The sequence below is a fragment of the Electrophorus electricus genome, chromosome 25, assembly GCF_013358815.1.
Source record: "Electrophorus electricus isolate fEleEle1 chromosome 25, fEleEle1.pri, whole genome shotgun sequence".
Lineage (NCBI taxonomy): Eukaryota > Metazoa > Chordata > Actinopteri > Gymnotiformes > Gymnotidae > Electrophorus > Electrophorus electricus.
Window position 1 is genome coordinate 4,689,250 of NC_049559.1, and position 19,250 is coordinate 4,708,499.

The window sequence follows — 19,250 nt, forward strand, 5'->3', positions numbered from 1 at the left end:
TCTACCTCCTCCTCTTCCTCCACATCAACATCAAGTTCCTCTGATGATCAGCGCAAAAAAAAAAAAAAAAGAAAGAAAAGAAAAGAAACACAAGCAGTGCCACAAGAAAAACCTGAAAAGGAAAAAGAACATCAGGACAGAGACAGAGAGGTAAATGAGATCATAATAAACTCATCTGGGGATTATTCATGTAATATTCCATGAAATGCATAAGGATACAGAAGATTACACACTTCATTTAGTGACTGTTTAAATTGATTTGTACTGTTTTACTTTTGTATGTATCTCTATTTTGTTTTTTTCTTGTGCCTTTATAGCTAGAAATCCACAACTGGCTGTAAGAAGATACAAAAAGATTTACAGGAGAGGAAAAAGTCTTTGTGATGCATACAAGGCTGTTGGTGTGGACAGAAACACTGTAATGGCCAATGCTCCCATTGCAGAGCTTGCTATTCTGGCACCTGACCAATACACTAAGCTTTTAGAGCATTACTTGCAACAAGAGAAATTACATGTGTTTGCAGTGAAGTCTGCAGATGTCTTAAACAATGATATGCTGTTGCTGACCACTGTGGAAATGTACAAAAAGAAAAACAAACTTCTGCCTTTAATGAAAAGAAAATAAGAAGGCTGTTTCCTACTTAATACACCAGTGTGGATTGGATTAGAAAAACTCAAATGAGTACTTAGTTTTGGAATATCCCACAGTATTGGTGTGAAAAAAGAGGAAGTATTACAATGTTTGGTACAAAGTAAAAATACCGTATACATATATATATATATATATATATATATATATATATATATATATATATATATATATATATATATATATATATATATATATATATATATATATATAGGTCATTACTGTTATTATCTTTTGAGGGTTGTAATGTTATGGAGGCAGGTAAATAAATAATATGTTCCAACTAGTACTTCATACTTGAAATAGTAATGTTTACCAACCATTGTAAATGTCTATATATTGATATTTTTTGCAATTTTAAATAAGGGGCAGCAACATGTTTTATAAATTGTTACCAAGTCATTTATACATGTCTTAATAAACAACTTAAAATGATAAGTTTACTTTAAAGTGTGTAGTTTGTAAATGATGTATAGACAGTTATAGATATTCATGTATATCGAATAGTTTCCACTTTAGTTTAGCAGCTGCAAAAATGCTACAGATTATTCATATATGACATGTAAGTAATTTATAAACCACAGCTGCTGTTTGTTACTGTTTAACAAATCATTTGTATGGCTACACTTTTGAATTATTTTAACTGGAAATCACACACGTGCCTGAGAACTGTGTAATGACACACGTGAGTGAGAACTATGTAATCACACACATTTTTAATCACACTTGATTGAGAACTATGTAATTACACACACCTGAGTGGAACTATGTAATCAATTCATCTGAGAGAGAACTATGTAATCACATACATCTGAGTGATCTGGCTGTCCATCTACTTTTCAAATAGGTACTGCTTAAGATATGTAATGAGGACTGGCTGGATTTCAAGCACTGGTTCTTGATATATGGCTCATTAACTTGTTCACAACCTTGACTCAACCAAAACCCAACAATGTGTGTAGTTCAGAGTGTCACACATGTGCTCCATAGGTCATTATTTTGACCCCATGCTGATTTTACACTTGGCTTGAGAATAGAAAGTAAAAGTCTACAAAGAGATGTGTCTGAAAGATAAAGACTGCATGTGAATAAGATGCACTTTGCCATAAGTATCCTTGCCTCATAATTCCTAATATTTGTTTGAAAGGTTTTGTGACCAAATGTTGTTGGATTTAAAATACCATGGTCACTCTGGGTGCATTAAATTCTTGCATTTGCTTTGATGAGGTGATCTTTCCTGAAGAGCTGTGATCAATGAACTCAAGATTCATGTATTCATTCACAGCCGATCAGGAGCACACCGAGCTTGCTGTAAGGATTTCCTTGGTGCTGTAGATTCAGCCCAAAAGAATTTGCATTGAAAGACGACAACTACAACATGCAGTCATTTAATTTCCTTATAGACCTCCATAACATCTGACATTACATCTGCAAAACTCGAGTATAGAGTATTGATATTTGATATTGTGTTCTGTTTGTTAGTCGAGAATATTTTATTCTATTATTTAAAAAAATATTACATTTTAGTTTCTTTATAATATTTCTTTGTGGAATATTTTCATATACAAATAGTGATACTCCACTTTAGAACTATGGATGAATAAGTAATATTATTCAATAAAAATACTTTCAAACTTTGCCATTTTAAACAGCAGAATTCTAAATGTTGAGTTTTTTAGCACTTTTGAGACAAAAATAGAAATCAGAAACCTCTCCCTTTATCCAAAATAAGATACCTCTCCCTGTATTGAAAGCAGACTGAAGTCCACAGAAATACATATGTGCTCTCATTACAATAACAGAGGCCACGTGTTCACCTCTGTCCTCCAGGGAAGCATATATAGATCATTAAGGAGATGCATGCAAGTGCTCACATGATCAGTTTCTTCAGCTTGATTTAACAGCTACATAGGAAATGGACACATCATTACCATAGCACAGTAAACCTTTCTCTGAAAAGTAAGAACTGGGGTACCCGTACCAGAAATATTGTCAAATAGCGACTTCCAACCAAAGAAAAATCTTCCAGCCTCACTGAACTCTGGAAGAACTCCACTTGCAGTCTTAGCAGGCTTGAAGTTGGTCATGTATTACATTTACATTTAACACATTTGGCAAACACTTTATGGAAAATGGCTTACAATTTTCAGTCATGTTACGGAGGTAGGCAGGTGTAGTGTTAGGATTCTTGTCCAAGGACTCTTACTGGCATTGCCAAGAGTGGAATTGAACTCCAATACCCAAAGGTGTGGGTGGGGGCAGCAGCGTTGCTACCTACACTATAACAACCAAACCAAACATGCTATAATTAGTATATGATTGGGTGAATTACTAAGCCCTTTTACATACACAGTGAATCACTCCAGTGATTCCAGCCATCCCCTTGACAGTAATGTGCTGTACTTGCTCACTTCCTAGCAGAGACCCCATATCTGCTTCCAATCAAAGAGATAACACTATCACATAGTTTCATGTGTTCCCAGAATGCAGCTCTCATTTGTCTGAATTAAAACAATAGTTGTGCTGCACAGTTAGGAGTTTGCCTTCCTCTCACTTCATTGGCCTGTCGGGGGAAATGTTGAGGTTTTATGATGCAATTGTTTGGGGCCATCTGATTGGTTGGTTGAGAATATTCTTCACAAAGGCTCACATATACGCAGACACACACATACATGCAAACACACAAAATGTATCTCACAGCCTCAACATTGCTCTTGTAAGTCTTTATTATCGGTTTGGTACAGACCAGTTGATTAAAACCAATGACTGACCTTCTTCATATTAAACAGAAAAAGTGCTTATACAGCTGTGCTTACTATGGTAAAATTATGTGTGTCATTGTCTTTTTATCCTTCTTTCTTTACCAAAATTGGAATATTGAAATTAAATTAAACTTTTTTTTTTTTTTTGGCTTTTCATTTAGAATACCTAACCTGCTTACCCTACGCAGTATCTCATGTACTCCTGAGTTCGGTTTGTGGGGCTCAAGTCTTTAAGTTGCAAGATCTGTTGCACAGTGTTTCATTTATTCTAGTACATGTAGTTTTGTGGTCATTTAGAAGAGGGGACTAAACACAAAATGCGCTATTCTAAAATAACAGAATTGATATGCTGAGAAATACCTGCCAAAAAAAAAAGGTTTAAAAAAGCAAAAAACAACAACTAAACAGTGGTTGACTTTAGTACATGTGGGAGAGAAAACGTATATGTTTGATCAATAAGTAAACCATCAAATGGGACACAGCAGCCGCACTCAAAAGTAAGTTTTGCTGTTGTTTTTTTCTGCTGCTTCACAGACGTCATTTACTACGCACGATTCGCCCAGCTTATACCCATAGTTTGGTTTTAATCGATGCTCAAGTTATTAACCTTATAAATCTCCCTCTGTGCCCACTGCCCACAACAAGCCACACACACACACACACACACACACGCACACGCACACGCGCACACACACACACACATTGAGCGACAGCGACGATAAATGGCTATGGTTGTTAAGTGCAAAGAGACCCTTGGAAATATCTATCCAAAGGCCGCTCAGAAACAGGACAATCTGTTTGCTTGTGTAATGCGTATTATGGGAGTCTTACAATAAAGGCAATTTCCAGCTCATAATGAAGTCAGGGCTCTACCAGATCGGAATTGCTTTTCCTCCTGGAGGTGACCACACTGTTTCGCTCTCTCATCCTTTAACATGTGTTGAACTGAGTACTTTACCGTGCGATTAGTAATCTTATGCCTCTCCCGGGATGCGGCCCATCGCTCGACAAGTGTTAAGTATTCCAGCAAACACTGAACATAATGCACAAAGTCTGTTTTTACCACTTATGAAAAAAAAATCTAAAATCTAAAATTAACATTAACAGTGCGATCCAATCTAGTGTACCCTAGATACCTTTATTCATCTCTTTTTATTTCTATCTTATGCGTAATTGCTGTTAATGCATCGGGTAGAGCAAACTGGTAGTTTCAGAGTTTAGCAAATAATCAAATCTGAATTAAATTTTGATTAAGAGCCTTCTCTCCACGCAGGACCGTTTTCTTTCTTATCCGTACAAACTGTCCACAAATATCATCAAAAACCCTCCAGACGTTGCGCTTCAACCTGCCTGCTGTCTTCTTTGATCTTCTTCGCTATTTTTCCACTAATAGAACCATTTTACCACAATATGCATTTGCTACATAATTCAGCGTTCCGTATTATTTTTGGATATTCAACTTCCTACAATTTGGCAAGCGCTCCAAACAGATAAAACCGGATGACGTTTACAAATTGGTACTTTTTCACATTTGCGCGTTCACGTGTGACGCATATTTTTTTTCTCCAACAGGTTAGCGCAAAGGCGGGGGGTCGTGATGATGCCCGGGGGCACTTTGCTGGTGTTGATTGGTCACCTGTGTGGTAGACTACTGCCCTTTTTTATAGCTACTGTTCATTACCTACTCGGGTACCTCGCATGGTTTCATTTCTCGGCTCAGAACGAACAAAGCGCTCGGTAACTTTTACCGAAGTTGACAGCAGGTCAGAGCTGCGTAGTCTCACACGACGAAGTGCACGGAGCGTAATCGGAACTTTGAGGAGATGGGCGACACGTTTTTCAGACAACTTTACGTTCTCTATATAGTAATCTGGTGTATCACCAGTTTTTACTTAAAAACTGTTGGTAAGTAGTCTACTTTTTGATGAATTAATTAAACTACCAGTTTATTGACATTTTCTTATTCCATGAAATGAGTTTTGCAGCGTTTGTGAAATCAACTTAAACATTTGATCAACATTTGTCAGTCATATTTTCATAATTAGGCATTTCTTTATTCATAAAGGTAAATCTGACCGATTGTATAATTATTCCAATTTTGTAATACCGCTCATATTTAAAATAAATTTGAAACGGCTCTATTGAAGTACAACGTAAATGTTTACCTATGCTTTCAGAAAGTTATCCACTGTCAGACTGTGAAGTAGATGGTGATTATAATCAGGTAAGTCAAGGCAGGACGTGAGAGCACAGGCAATGAGATTCGCTCGTGGCATGCCTTTTGTCTTACCTTGCACATTGTTTGCTTGTCGCTCATTCGCTCAACATGATGCATAATGCAAAAAAGCAGTCTATGCCCACGTACATATTTTGCGCAGTCTATGTACTTATACATATAGCTTCATATTAACTGCGACTGAGTATTCTATCTATCTATCTATCTATCTATCTATCTATCTATCTATCTATCTATCTATCTATCTATCTATCTATCTACACTATATTATATATGTTTTTATATAGAATGTAATGCCTTTATATGGATATTCTATGATTTTATATAGAAATGTTACAATACATACTATTTACTGTACAAATTGAGTTTCATATTGAGTCTGCTTCTCAGAATGGCATTGGGCACACGCACATATAGACACACACACACACACACACACACACACACACACACACACACACACACACACACACACACACACACACACACACACAGGTAGGTACCTATTAAATTATCTTTAATATGATTTAGATTTTCTGCAAGTCTTTCTGGCATGTTTGTTAAATGTAGACCTGGACTGAAGTACCACACTGTAGGTCTACTAAAGTGTGCTAAATCATGATCCATGCTCTAACATTACACAAATGTATCACTTTCATGACATATATGTGAACAGTATCTCCATTGTTCATACACTGTCTCTAGATAGCTATGATGTCTAAGTAGGTCTACAGAAAATCCTTTCCACTTTTAAATATCTATCTTCTTTGAGATAGTTGAACTCAAATTTAATTAATTTAAAGACATAACTGTTCCTTTAGCTGTTCATAGTTTAAAAACTAAAACATGAAGTCCATGGAAAATCCTTTCATTTCAGGTAAAGTGTATAGAAAAGTTAAAGTTTGTTTCACCAGTCCTGAACTAGTGCTGCAAGAAGTAAACTTTAAATGTGTTGTTATCTATTCTGATGCTCTTAATCCCCAGATGTTACTGAAAGCCTGGATTAGATGGTAGAGGTAAATATTATGGGGTATGGGTCCAGTGAAATGATAACTTTTGTAGATAAAGGGTCAGCCTTTTAGGAAGGAGAGAAGAAAAATCTCATGAACTCAGAGACAATCCTGTACCCTTACATCTCCAGTCTGTACCCTTACATCTTTAACTCTGTACACTCACATCTTTAACTCTGTACACTCACATCTTTAACTCAGTACACACACATCTTTAACCCTGTACACTCACATCTTTAACTCTGTACACACATCTTTAACACTGTACACTCACATCTTTAACTCTGTACACTCACATCGTTAACATTGTATCCTCACATTCTTTAACGCTGTACACTCATATCTTTAACACTGTATGATTATGATAGTCACAATGCATCTCTCTGCTTCAGGGTTCAGATCTGCAGAGTACTTTGTGTGGACTCATTTGGCGAGACCATAACCAGGTGAAAGTTATATGCAGTGTCTTTGTACAAATCTGTGTGTGCACTCTAATTACTTGTAAATAAGCATGTTTCTTAGTCTAAGCATTCATCATCTAATACATATTTGTATATTCGGTTTCTCAGGAGCAGATCCAAAATGTCTTCAAACGAGTGAGTATTATGTGTCTGGCTGTGCCAGCCATTTGATACCTTTGGATTGATAATTTCAGAGTAATAAGCATTTGATAATAGCACCCTGTCAAACTGAGTATAATGCAAATACCAAGAGATAGTACAGACTCTTTAAATCTCTTTTTTTTTTCAGTTTTTGTTTCACTATTCCAAAGCACAGAATTCTCTTGGTTCTGTTGAGAGAGAGGTAAAGCCCCTCGAGAATTCTTTACTTAACTTTGCTTAATTGCCCTATGAAACATTCTCCTTGAACATGTACTGAACTACATATTCTTTATCTAGTCACACTTCGTCCACCCGCTAATGCGCCTCTCCCCCAAGTTTACCCAGCGCAGGAAGAAACAGCAGGCATCCTCGGTAGGCCTGGTCCCATTTTCCATCAGCTTATACCATCTGAAGAACAGATGTATTCATAATAGGCTCACCATTATAGATTATAATGATGTCAAAATGTATAAATATTGCTAGCTACTAAGATCAGGATTGTGAGCAGTGGTTTTAATGGTCACAAATCAGATGAAATATGATGTCAGTGCTCTGTGACGTCTTGTGTCAGTGACCTCATCTTTCTCTTAGAGAAGCTGAAGGGGACATGCAGTCACTCAGACAGACTCGTTTGAGGTGATGTTTACTTCGGCCGACATGCCGGATGTCATGTAGTGGTGGTAGAGTCAGACAGCTAATCTCACACATGACTCAGCCTATCAGTTCACATATCTGCACATCATTACCCACTACCAACTACCATTTGAGAGATTTAGTTGGTCAGATTTCTGGTGATTAAGATGGCATCTTAAAGCTGTACTTACCCACACTACTGTGTGCTTCATAATCTTCTCTGGGTTTTAGATTCTCAAAATCAACAGGCCACATTCTAAACAAATGTCTAAAAGATGCAATAATCAGTCTAATCCATCATGTGCAGTTAACATGCAATATCTAAAACTTCTATGCATCCTTATTCACCAAGTTATTATTATTTTTAATTAATTAATTAATTTATTTTTTTGCAGATGTCCTCTGTTCTTTCCTTGGATGCTCTGCAAGATGGGGAACAAGGTCTGGGCTGATCCCAACTCACAGACCACTCGAGCTGTAATTGAGTCAATGTTTGTAAATAAATTGAATCTCATGTTTTTAGTGCCATGTCTTTCAGTCTTTCACAAGCACCATTTCACTGCCCATGCACTCATTGTTTGCTGTATTATTTTAACCTTGCACCAACACTCACAGTACTAATTAGCTACAACTCTCCTATAGGTATATTTCAATTATTCTGGTGCAATTATTCTGTTACCATTTACAACTGGTCAGCTATGCCATAACATATTAATCACTGGTCAGTTTCTGATCTAGAGTTGCACAATATATTGCTTGTAATTCGTTAAATAGCAGTACTCTATTAGAGAGCCTTCTACAAATTGCATGTTGTGACCCTGACCAATCAGACCTCGTAATCTAGATATTTTTTGGGTTTCAGTCTAACAAATGTAAACTCCTTGTAAAATATACAATAACACCATCTCAATATGTAGATATCTCAGTACAGTATTTTTGTCTATCCAGCAGCCCAACTCTACACAAATTCTGTCCTTTATTAGATTGAGTTGGTTTACTGGGTCAGTTTTTTCCATATTGGAGTAAATATTATATATTATTAATAAATTATTCAGCACTATTATGATCACTTATGACCAGATATTATTTTGTGCTAAGAAGCAGATTGACTGCAATCTCTAACTATGCACCTCCAAGGTATTTCCAATAAAGATCTGAGTATATGGAATTTTATCGAAGACATCAACTCTTGGATTTGTTGCTGTTTACATAAGCACACTTGTACTGTACTGTCCTGAATGTCTCTAATCATAATATCAAACCTGATCATTGCCCTGAGGCCATAACTAGCAACCAGCTTAATCCTAACACAAAAACTAAGACACAAGGGTTTTTACTCATTTAATTTGAAATATAAGGTCACATGTCATGTTTACTATATTTATAATGTGTAGACAATACACAAATCAGAAATCCAAGGGATTTTTATAATAACCAATGGGACCATTTGTATAAAAACTGTTTAGGTGAGGAACATGTATAATGACTCATATATACATGACATAAATAAAATACCACTTTCAAATAGCATTTCTGGAAGGTGTCAACCGTTAGCAGACCTAAAAATCATGATGAATTGAAATTTTGCATCTTTGGAACAAGAATCCTTCATCAGGCTTAGCTTCAAAGTGCAGTTCTTAGTCAACACCACTAGAGGGAACATAAGCCTGACTATAGTAAAGAGGACTTAAGCACTGTGAGAAGTGCACAGCACACTATATTCAGGAGAATCAGGTCAGCAGCTGCATTTTGGGTGTGGAACATGCTGAAACATGACTCCTTGTGTATCAAACACCACTGGGTGGAGGTGGGGTGGACCACACACTTCAGCTGTGGGCCCTGGCTGAATGCACCCGTGAGCCAGGCATTCAGTCATCGTCAGATTCGTCACTGTCTCTGCGGCTGGGCACGGAGCACCTGATGGACGACAGCAGCTGATCCTGGATCTGCTTCCGTGGATTTTCCTCCAGGTCTGTCTTCACAGCACCTGCCTCAGCCAGGCGCCACTCCAACTCTGATAAACACAGGCAGCAGCAGGAGGGTTACACACACGCCAAGAAATCCCAGACAGCTTTTGGTATTAACTGATTTCCAATTTTTTTTTAAACAAAATGGAGTACATAAGGTTCTATACTGTATAAGCATGAACTTGAAAATCTTTGAACTTTAGAGGGTTCATAAATGGTTTAGGGAAGGAACATTCCTAAAGTCATCAAAACTTGAGCGAATGCAGAGGATCTGAAATGTATCATTCATCATTCTTTTTCAACATACATACCATCACACTTGAGGTTCATGCCCCCAAAAACAAGTGGGCCGATGAACTGGGCCTTCATCTCTCCCTCATAGTAGACGAACACAGTGGGGAGATTCCTGTCGGGGTAGTTGGGGATGCATGTTGTTGAGATGGACTTCAGGAATTTGGTTTGTGGGAACTTTCGAGCCAACTCCGAGAGGTGCTGGTTTATGAGTGTGCATAGAGGGATGCTGGGAAAATAAAGATCATCCTTATCATCAATGTTATGAATACTGTGCTACATAATAATCATCTGTATGGCATAGGAGACTTTTAAGTTATTTTACTACACAAAAGCACATTCTTGTGTATGCTTGATGACACACATGCTCACTCACTCATTCATTCAGGCTCTCATCCTTGTTTGTAGAGGTGCAGTACCACCCAGATTCCACTGCCAGCCTTGTTCACTTCCTGAATGTAGTCCTGACCAGAAATTTCATTCACCTCACCAAACACATTTTTTATCTGGTTTGCTTTCCACTCTGCAAGCCTCTTTTGCCTGGGAACAGAAACAGCAATACTTTAATACATAATAAAGATCATGTGCTTGCATTCATTTTACTGATGAACTGTAGGTCAGACTTTCTCAGGAACTTAAAATGCCAAGTTTCAGGCATTCCAAAATGCTAAAGGTTCTAGGCCAGTACTCACCTGTACATCTCTATGGCAGCCTCATCCTCCTCACTGAACTCATCCTCATTCTCTTCTAGCTCCTCCAGAGTCATATTCTCATAGGTCTTCACTACAGAGACAGAGGAATCAGACAAATTCCACAACAAACCACCCAAGGTCAAATCAAGCCTAGCAGAATGTACTGCTCCAGTGTTCACATCACTCAGGATCAATGTCTGGAAGCTTAGAAACATTATTACCACCACAATAAAGAGTCCTAAATAAATTACATTTATAGATAAAACAATAGCTTGTGGTCAATACACTCATTCATATTGTTTTCTTGGCATTTGACGAATCTTACCAATGGACTGTTGGTGAATATTTTGTTCCTCTTCTTTGTCCTCCTTCGGAGTCTCTTTAGGAGGGAGGATACCTTTTTTTCTGAGAATATCATTCCACTCAGTATCTTCGTTCGGGTCCTTGAGTCAAGACATGTATAGATTAATTACATAGAGGAACTGTTATTTGCCAACTTATGATGAATTACCCATTTTATTATGAAGCTACTTCCACAAAATCTGAGTTTAAGATCCAGAAATCAGACTGGACGCGACACTACACAAAAAGCCAGCTACAGATAGTCCATTAACCAGTTACCTAACCAAATCTAACTATCCAAAAAGGAATCCTTATTCAGTGACCAAGCTAGCTAACACAGCTAACCTAACTCAAAGCTTACTAAATCATGTTTCCTAAACTTGGCCGTGTTTAAAACACAGTTAGCTTCGTTGATATCATTGATATCATTGATCTCCGGATGGCCGAAAAAACGAAAATAAAGAATAATTAAAGACAAACCTGCATTTCTATTACTGAGTTGGTCTCTCCGTCAAATTAGACTGTGGCTGTTCCGAGACGGAAATAGAAGGACCAGACATAAATTAGCTCCGACTGGATGAAACGTCTACGCATACCAACAAACGCGCTTTCTACTTTAATGCTAACTCTAATAATTTAAAAAAACCAATTCCTAGGCGCATTACTATTTATAAAATTGTTTATACATTTTATAATAAATGGCATTATGCACTGATAATACTGAGCAAAATAATCTCAAATGTGACGAGAGTTACAGCGTGGGACAATAATACCGGTTGCACCAATATCCGAGTTGAGCCCAAATGGCCATATAAGGGTTGCAGCGCACGACCAGGCGAAGCTGTCAATCAGGTCGATCTGATCATCTGGAGAACAAATAAACAGTGTTTACTAACAGCCTGTTTTTTTTTTTGTTTTTTTTTGTTTTTTTGTTTTGTTTTTTATTTTATAGCCCTACCTGATAGTAGGATAGAGTATTGATAAAGATTACTTGTTATTAAAATGACTAAATTGCACACGGTCCCTCCCGCATAGCTACGGGAAATGTTTCATTACTGGGGGAAGTGTTGGCTGGATGTTATTTTAAAGCTACTGTAAGGACTAATTACTGTTTATGCAAGCACACACGGGAATACAATGTATGAACACATCATAAACTGATATATAGGTATTTATATATAGGCCTACATACACAAGACATGTATACTTCACCTGCCTTTTGTTTTAGTAACAAGTCACTCGTGAAAGAAGCCACTGCTACTCTGTGCAAATGGTTTGGTAGTTTCTTCAGCTACAAAGTAGGTTTATTTGGTCTGGCCCAAACTAGCATCCCCTCCCTTTCACAAATTTGATTATTCTTACAATACGATACTGTAAATATCGCCATAGGTTTATGGACTAAAATGAATGCTTAAAGACAACCGATTAGCACTAAATGCAAGACAATTAAATCGTAGTAAATACTGTATTTTTGTAAAATCAATGAACATTCAATATCATACACTGCCAAAAAACAAACAAACAAACAAACAAACAAACAGAAAACCAAGACAGGCCTCTTAGTGTGTGAGGAATAAGAAATAGAATACTTTCAAAGGTTTAAGATGAGTTGACAGATGGTAGGTCTCATATAAAGTTAGTCAGAGGCAAACTTATATGAACATCAGAGGCCAAGGGACCATTAAAGGCCTTCTCTAGTCATTAACAGGCTATAGTCTAAGCCTATATCTTAGTTGCATTTAGTTGCCTTTCCAGAAGCCTCTTCATAAGGGTACTAACCAAGGGCTAGAAACGTTACTTTGAAACATTCTTTCAGCCGATTATATGTAATCGGCTTCATTTATGCGAATAACCGAATAGCCGAATAACCGGCTCCAGAACCGCCTTCACCATTTCGACAGCGTGCACGGAGGGGCTCGTGTGGACTTCCGTCTGTTTTCCTGCCGTGTCCTCTTGAGCCAGCGAAGATCCGAAAACGGAAGTTATGTCTAGATCGGTGCGGACTGCAATCTGGAGAACCAAACCGTGAGCCAACAGTGCCCGGGCTCTCCTGGGCGACACATGTCGAACATGGATGCATCAGACAGCTAGATAGCTGCGATCGGGTGTATCGTTGCCGGGACCCCAACCCCATTTAGATATCACAAGAGACAAAAGATCGGCGTTGTCCGCGTTTCGTCCGTGGACTCGCGCTGTTTTGCGCAGCGAGGATGTGGCTGACTCCAGATGAGGTTTCCCTGAAAAGCGCGTTGAAGCTCTGGGTGACGGAGAAGACGAACGACTATTTCCTCCTGCAGCGAAGGAGGGGACATGGCGATACTGGGGGTAAAATTACAGGTAAGGCACCCCCTCCTCTTTTACCTAAACTAACTCAGACCTGCTCTAATGCTGGTAACATGAAGGTTACCAAGTTATAGGGCCCAGAAAATTGCACTACGAAGTTGTTATTGCTATCAACAGGAGGTCGATTTTGATTTAGTTGTAAAATGGTAGCATTTGCTATGAAATGTATGCCAGTAAATATTTGAAACCGTTCAAATGAATCTGAATGAAAACCTTTAGCAGATGACACTCCCACACCACAATTCCTTTTAACCATGGAATTGTCTTTGAGAACGTAGCACTTTAATCCAAACAAAGGAATTACAGTAAACCACTTATAAACAAAAAACAATGCTCACATAAGCCTTTTGTGTTGTACTTTTTAGCTTGTGGACAATGAAAAAAGTTGCATCCTGGTTAGGCTTTTGTTTTCCTCTCTGCCAGGGAGTTTCCTAAACTGAGAACGGGTTTGGTATGTGGGAAAGTATCCTGTCTCATATCCACAACAGCTGTCTCATTTCCAGAAAAAAGTGTGTGTGTGTGTGTGTGTGTGTGTGTGTGTGTGTGTGTGTGTAAGTGTAAAAACCCTATCAAAGGAGAGGACTTTGGGAAGGTAAACTATCAATTCATGTTTCCTGGTAATTTAAATCAAATTTTTTTTTTTTTATGGATATGGAAGTTTTTTTGACAACCTCAAAAGTTCAGAAAACTCAAAAGTTCAGGTAAAGCTTTTGTTAACAGTGGTGAAGCTCAAATAATAAAAATTTAAGAAAGTGTACTGTGACACCGCACCAAGTTGGAGGAAGTGTGTATGCTGTATAGACCAGTGCCATCCCTCTGAGAGTGGGGCAAATATGATCTATAAATGCAATTTACTTACTCATTCACCAAAGGAGCTGGCCAGTTAGCTTATGATTGACTACTGAGAGCTGAGCTTGTGACCTGTTCTGAGTGAAAGCTATTTTTCTTTTTTTACTCAATGTGGAAACTTGCTTATTCTTCTTCCTCTTTTTGTCACCTTCAGTGGTTAAATGAGGAAATGGACAGCTGTGGTCTCATGTTAATGCATATTTATTTAAGATAGCAGCACACAGAGCCAACTCAGCATGCGATTGGAGTTCAGTAAACTGCTGTTTACAGCCAATCTCTTTCACGTCAGTGATACCATTAACTGTGAACCTACCATGACCCTGGTAATATTTAAAGCCAGTGTTAGTGTAGCAGATTAATAATTTCTAACCATTCAATTGGGAAACGTTCTAGTTAAATTTTGTGCAAAATGGCTTTTAGTGTAAATGTTGAAATTGCACTCAAATGAATCACAGACAAGGTTTTCAGCATCATCTTTAGAAGTCTACAGTTTTGTGCTGTGGAGGTATTGCAGGCAACTTTGCATTTGTGTTTGGTGTCATTATTAGATTTGTCTACTCTCTTTGTCTGTGTGCTCTGGGACCTGTTCAAACAGTAACTGTTTACTTCTTCACATCCTTCTCTTCTCGTCCCAGACAGGTCTAAAGTCCCACCATTCTCCTAGGAATCAAATCCCCTGCTCAGGTCACTGTAATGGGAATTTATAACTTTACCATTTCCCTCAGGATCAATAAAGCGTAATTTATCCTGTGTATTCCTACTGCAGTAACCTCAAATCTGCATGAGAATTGAATGCATTTTTGAGTGAAACATTTTGTTGGTGTAATTTTTTTTTTAAAGGATATTTTTCTGACTGTCTGTTTAGAATATACCTAACTGTTGTCTAGTTTGAAGTTTAAAAAAAAGCAGGCATAGTTTTTGTGTGTTTTTTACTGTTCTGCTATTACCCTTTTGACTTGACTGTCTGTTTCTTTGTTGTTTTTGTAAGAGTTGATCCTTTCCTCCAACTCCTTTTCTGCTGCAAGCTCATCACAGACTCAGTGGGCATCATTAGTCCAATTGCTGCTCAGCAATCTAATTAGCTCAGTAATCGAAAGGCATCTGTGCTCCTATTAGGAAAGTGAGTGGTCCCTTTGCCCATCATCCTGCTGTAAGAGGCCCGTGCTGCACTGTGGTTTTACACTAATGTTTTCATTGTTAAACTCATCCCATTAACAGGAAATGTTGAACTAAAATGGCATGTGAGCTTCATCAGCTGTGCCTGAAGTAGCATGATATAGTGCTCCCATGTAAAGGGAGAGACCACAGCAAGTGAGGGGCCTCTGATTCTCCTGCGCAGTGAAAGCTCTGATCTTTTTGCCACAAAGGTCTGTGGGCCTTTTTTGTTCCAAAACAGCAGCAACTATGGACGGAATGTCGATGCAGTTCTCTGCCGAGGTTTTTTCATTTAGTCACATGGGGCGAGAAAGCTGTACATTTATGGGTCAGTGTTGATCAGATACTGGGTAAAGTAACTTGGTGCTAAGCCAGTGCATGCCTCTGTTCCAAAGAAAACTGCTTTAAGCCACATACAGGGGTATGTAATTCTCTCGCTGTGCAACTTTTATTCATAACATGTTTTGATATGCTTTACTTTTTTTTCTCAGTGTAGTATTTAAAATAAGATTCATCTGTAGATAGACTGTAGGCTTGTTGATTTATTCATAATGTGTTTTGATATGCTGTTTTGTTCAGTGTAGTATTTAGTATAAAATTCAACTGTAGACAGACTGCAGGTTTGTCGTCCATCTGCAGTTCTGAAACAGCATCTTCCTGATCTAGTAGTGAAGAAATGGCAGGCAGTCAATCTTTTTCCTGTCACTACCTCTTCACAGCAGAGCCAGACAACAGCAGGTGGCCCTCAGAGGCTGGAGTCACTGGAGCTCTGAAGAGCTTCCAGCAGTCTCATAATGTGAGAGCTATGAGGTTCAGGAAGGAAGTGTAATGGTGCCGTTTTCACCGTGTCTTCACCATGTTATCGGTGAGCAGGACAGACAGAATCACCTCTGTGCCCAGCCTTTTGCTGGTAAACCCATGGGAACTTTCTTATTCTGCCTGTTAAATGCAGGCATGCTATTAACTGCGTGTGTTAGGAATTCTGAAACAGGGACCTGTTAAGTGCAGAAAGAAAATCTCTTACAGGACTCATACATTTTGATTATGACCATTTGCTAAGTACCTCTGTCAAACACATGCTGCATGTCTGGATTAAAGGGAGTTAATAAAATAGCTGAACAAATTATCAGGCAATATATGTAGACGTGAGTGCATACAGGTTTGGGCTGCTGGTTGTTCAGAGAGCAGCTCCTGTTTTCTTTTGGAGTGATATGCTTGTTTTCTAGTGGGAAATTGTGCCATTTTTCAGGAAAAATCTGTTGGCTTTCTCCAAAGCAAAAAGCCCAAAGAGGTTTAGAAAAAAGGAAGTTGAGCCATATTACTTCTCTGCTGTTCCCACACCTAGAAGTTGTGTAAATAAGTACACAGGACTGGATTATATTGGATTTAAACTGATCTGTCATTAAGGCAATCCAATTAAGACAAATGATAAAAAACCTTTTTTTAGCAACTATCTTGTTTATTGACAGTTCTATTAGTATTCGATTTTAATTTTATGTGATTGTCACATCGAGTGCGTGTGTGTGTGTGTGCGTGTGCGTGTGCGTGCGTGTGTGTGCGTGTGCGTGCGTGTGTGTGTGCGTGTGTGTGTTTATGTATGTGCATGTAGGTATGTTGGTGGGGGCATTGGACACTGTTTTGGATTCAAATGCTCGAATGGCCCCATTCCGAATCCTTCTGAAGGTGCCAGGGTCCCAGGTTAGCTGGGTTATCGCCAGTGGTGAGTCTTCTCGTATCTCGCTACGCCGTTTGAGCACATGCTGCATTTGGTGCAAATGCATTGACTCACTGTGGTGGCAGTGAGGTCATATAGCTGTGCAGACTTCTAGAATGTGTATATTTGTGTGTCTGTGTACACACACACAGGAGCCACAGCAGAGGAGGTGCAGAAACACTGGCGATGGCTGGATCAGAACCTGCTGCCGTATATGGCTGTGTTTGAGAACAAGCAAGATGCCGCAAGCTTTGCACAGGGCAAAGTCAAGGTGCCTACGCAGACTCACTCCCACTTTAGAGTCCAGTGAATGACTCCATACCTCTTCACACACTCTCATTACAAATTAACCACAGATTCATTACTGGTGAGAGTCACATACATCAACCAGTTACGTACAGAGAGATTAGTCACTGACTCATTGTGATTCAGTACAACTCCTTACAAATCAAACGTTTTACATCTTGAAGTGTTCAGACTAACCATTAGAGGCTTTGTTTAACCTAGACTCCTAATGGTCTTCTAGTATATAACTATAATTATAAAATAAAACTGGTAACAGAAATGTGAATTCTTTCTGTCATTTTCATTAGATCCATCTGAAGTGCATTTCTAAGTGCACTCATATTTTCAGGCAGACTATCCTGTGATGCTGGCTTCTTCATCTCCAATTGGAGAGAAGGACCGATCACCAACCAATTTAATATTTTCTTCCATCCAGCAACTCATGCAGGAAATGAGCTAAAGAGTTAAATGGGTCCTCAGAGGACACGGAAGCGCTTGCACTCATACGTGTGTGTGTGTGTGTGTGTGTGTGTGATCTCTCAGGGCCTGATTGCTGAGGAGGTGCTGGGCGGGCAGGCGGCGCTGGAGGATGATCCTGTGCGGTTCCGGGAGGTCCTGGCCCGGTTCACGCAGCACTTCGCCCTGCCACCACAGGAGAAGCTGGTGGCTCAGTACACCTGCTGCTGCTGGAAGGGACATGTGCCACGCCAGGGCGTGCTCTACCTCTCCGCCAACCACCTGGCTTTTTACTCCTTCCTGCTGGGCAAAGAGGGTGAGCGCCGCAGTGAACGCGCGCAAAGAACCCGGTTTAAAGGAGAGGGGTTTCCCAGTGTCAATGCAAGAGTGTCAGATTCAAGGGTGATGTAAGGTGTCTAGCGGAAACTGTGGCCTACGACTGAGCCATGTTCCTACCGTTTTATTAACTCGGGAGGCCACGCCCAGAAAGGAATAGTCAGATGGACTCAGTGTGAGAACATGTTGATGAAGCACGGGAAATCTCTGCTTAAAGCGTTCTCTGAAGAGCTCTCGGTTCTGTTCACATCTCCATGCAGTGAAGCTGCTCATCCCGTGGGTGGAGATCACAGGCCTGGAGCGTGTCTCACTGGGGCTCCTGACGGATGTGATCCGGGTACGCACACGGCATAGGCAGCGTGACTTCTCCATGTTCCTGGATGTGGATGAGGTGATGACCGTGATGGGGCAGCTGGCTGATGTAGCACTGCGCAGGCTGCTGGATGCAGGGGGCCTGGAGCTCAACCCCACTCTGCAACAGCCCACCAGTCTCACCAAGAGGTAACCCCCAAACACACACAAGGCAGTGTTGAGTGCTAGTTGTGTGTGTGTGTGTGTGTGTGTGTGTGTGTGTGTGTGTGTGTGTGTATAGAACACTGTTGATGACTTTCAACACTTGCTCCTGTAGTGTGGCTATAGTGATTCATTTCACATACTTTTTAGGGTAGGCTTGACACTAACCATATAGGCAACCTTAATTTAGGTGTTTTGGGGGGAAAAAGCAAAATAGAAATGATAACTTATTATAATTAGAAATTATTATTATTATTATTATTATTATTATTATTATTACTATTATTATTTCTCAAACCCAAGGACAGACAGATAGAATTCAGCTTTTACAATCAAATCGCTCACACATTGATGAGAAGCGGCAGCCAATTTGCACACACTGTACTCTCTGTCGGAAACCACAGCGCCCTGGAGG

At 39.3% G+C, this 19,250-nt stretch overlaps 3 protein-coding genes across 7 annotated transcripts in view; 2 read left to right on the top strand and 1 right to left on the bottom strand.

The window, feature by feature from the left end:
• The first annotated feature begins 5,087 nt into the window (after nucleotides 1-5,087).
• Nucleotides 5,088-8,412, top strand: nms (neuromedin S). Of its 2 annotated transcripts, none has more exons than XM_035522998.1 (8): nucleotides 5,088-5,316; nucleotides 5,589-5,635; nucleotides 7,050-7,103; nucleotides 7,227-7,253; nucleotides 7,408-7,461; nucleotides 7,557-7,631; nucleotides 7,856-7,895; nucleotides 8,288-8,412. In XM_035522998.1, exons 1-7 carry the CDS (start codon nucleotides 5,235-5,237, stop codon nucleotides 7,892-7,894), a joined length of 378 nt encoding a protein of 125 aa, XP_035378891.1. In that variant the 5' UTR covers nucleotides 5,088-5,234; the 3' UTR covers nucleotide 7,895; nucleotides 8,288-8,412. The 2 variants fall into 2 exon arrangements, with proteins under 2 accessions (XP_035378891.1, XP_035378892.1); XM_035522999.1 differs by having other exon boundaries at nucleotides 7,851-7,895; nucleotides 8,288-8,327.
• An 808-nt stretch (nucleotides 8,413-9,220) lies between these two features.
• On the bottom strand, nucleotides 9,221-11,756 carry pdcl3 (phosducin-like 3). Its single transcript, XM_035522695.1, has 6 exons — nucleotides 11,665-11,756; nucleotides 11,168-11,285; nucleotides 10,843-10,933; nucleotides 10,547-10,690; nucleotides 10,171-10,379; nucleotides 9,221-9,906 (listed from the first exon to the last, which is right to left on the bottom strand). The coding sequence occupies exons 1-6, from the start codon at nucleotides 11,668-11,670 to the stop codon at nucleotides 9,761-9,763; spliced, it is 714 nt and encodes a 237-aa protein (XP_035378588.1). The 5' UTR covers nucleotides 11,671-11,756; the 3' UTR covers nucleotides 9,221-9,760.
• A 380-nt stretch (nucleotides 11,757-12,136) lies between these two features.
• LOC113592178 (mediator of RNA polymerase II transcription subunit 4) overlaps nucleotides 12,137-19,250 on the top strand; it is a 91,934-nt gene continuing 84,820 nt past the window's right edge. For 2 of the 4 annotated variants that reach the window (XM_035522689.1, XM_035522691.1), the window contains exons 1-5: nucleotides 13,380-13,521; nucleotides 17,141-17,251; nucleotides 17,398-17,516; nucleotides 18,074-18,302; nucleotides 18,583-18,823. In XM_035522689.1, coding sequence (XP_035378582.1) covers nucleotides 13,395-13,521; nucleotides 17,141-17,251; nucleotides 17,398-17,516; nucleotides 18,074-18,302; nucleotides 18,583-18,823 — 827 coding nt within the window. In that variant the 5' untranslated portion in view covers nucleotides 13,380-13,394. Of the gene's footprint in view, nucleotides 13,522-16,198; nucleotides 16,397-17,140; nucleotides 17,252-17,397; nucleotides 17,517-18,073; nucleotides 18,303-18,582; nucleotides 18,824-19,250 lie in introns of those variants that run through there. The other 2 variants (XM_035522692.1, XM_035522690.1) reach the window with 2 other exon arrangements.

Bases quoted from the DNA above. Each gene is read 5' to 3' on its own strand.
- nms (XM_035522998.1), top strand. From the start codon at position 5,235: ATGGGCGACACGTTTTTCAGACAACTTTACGTTCTCTATATAGTAATC. The intron at 5,636-7,049 runs GTAAGTCAAGGC...TCTCTGCTTCAG, and splicing joins TAGATGGTGATTATAATCAG to GGTTCAGATCTGCAGAGTAC. The intron at 7,104-7,226 runs GTGAAAGTTATA...TCGGTTTCTCAG, and splicing joins TTTGGCGAGACCATAACCAG to GAGCAGATCCAAAATGTCTT.
- pdcl3 (XM_035522695.1), bottom strand. The intron at 10,380-10,546 runs ATGAGAGCCTGA...TTATTTTCCCAG, and splicing joins CTGCACCTCTACAAACAAGG to CATCCCTCTATGCACACTCA. The intron at 9,907-10,170 runs GTATGTATGTTG...TGTGTTTATCAG, and splicing joins CATGAACCTCAAGTGTGATG to AGTTGGAGTGGCGCCTGGCT.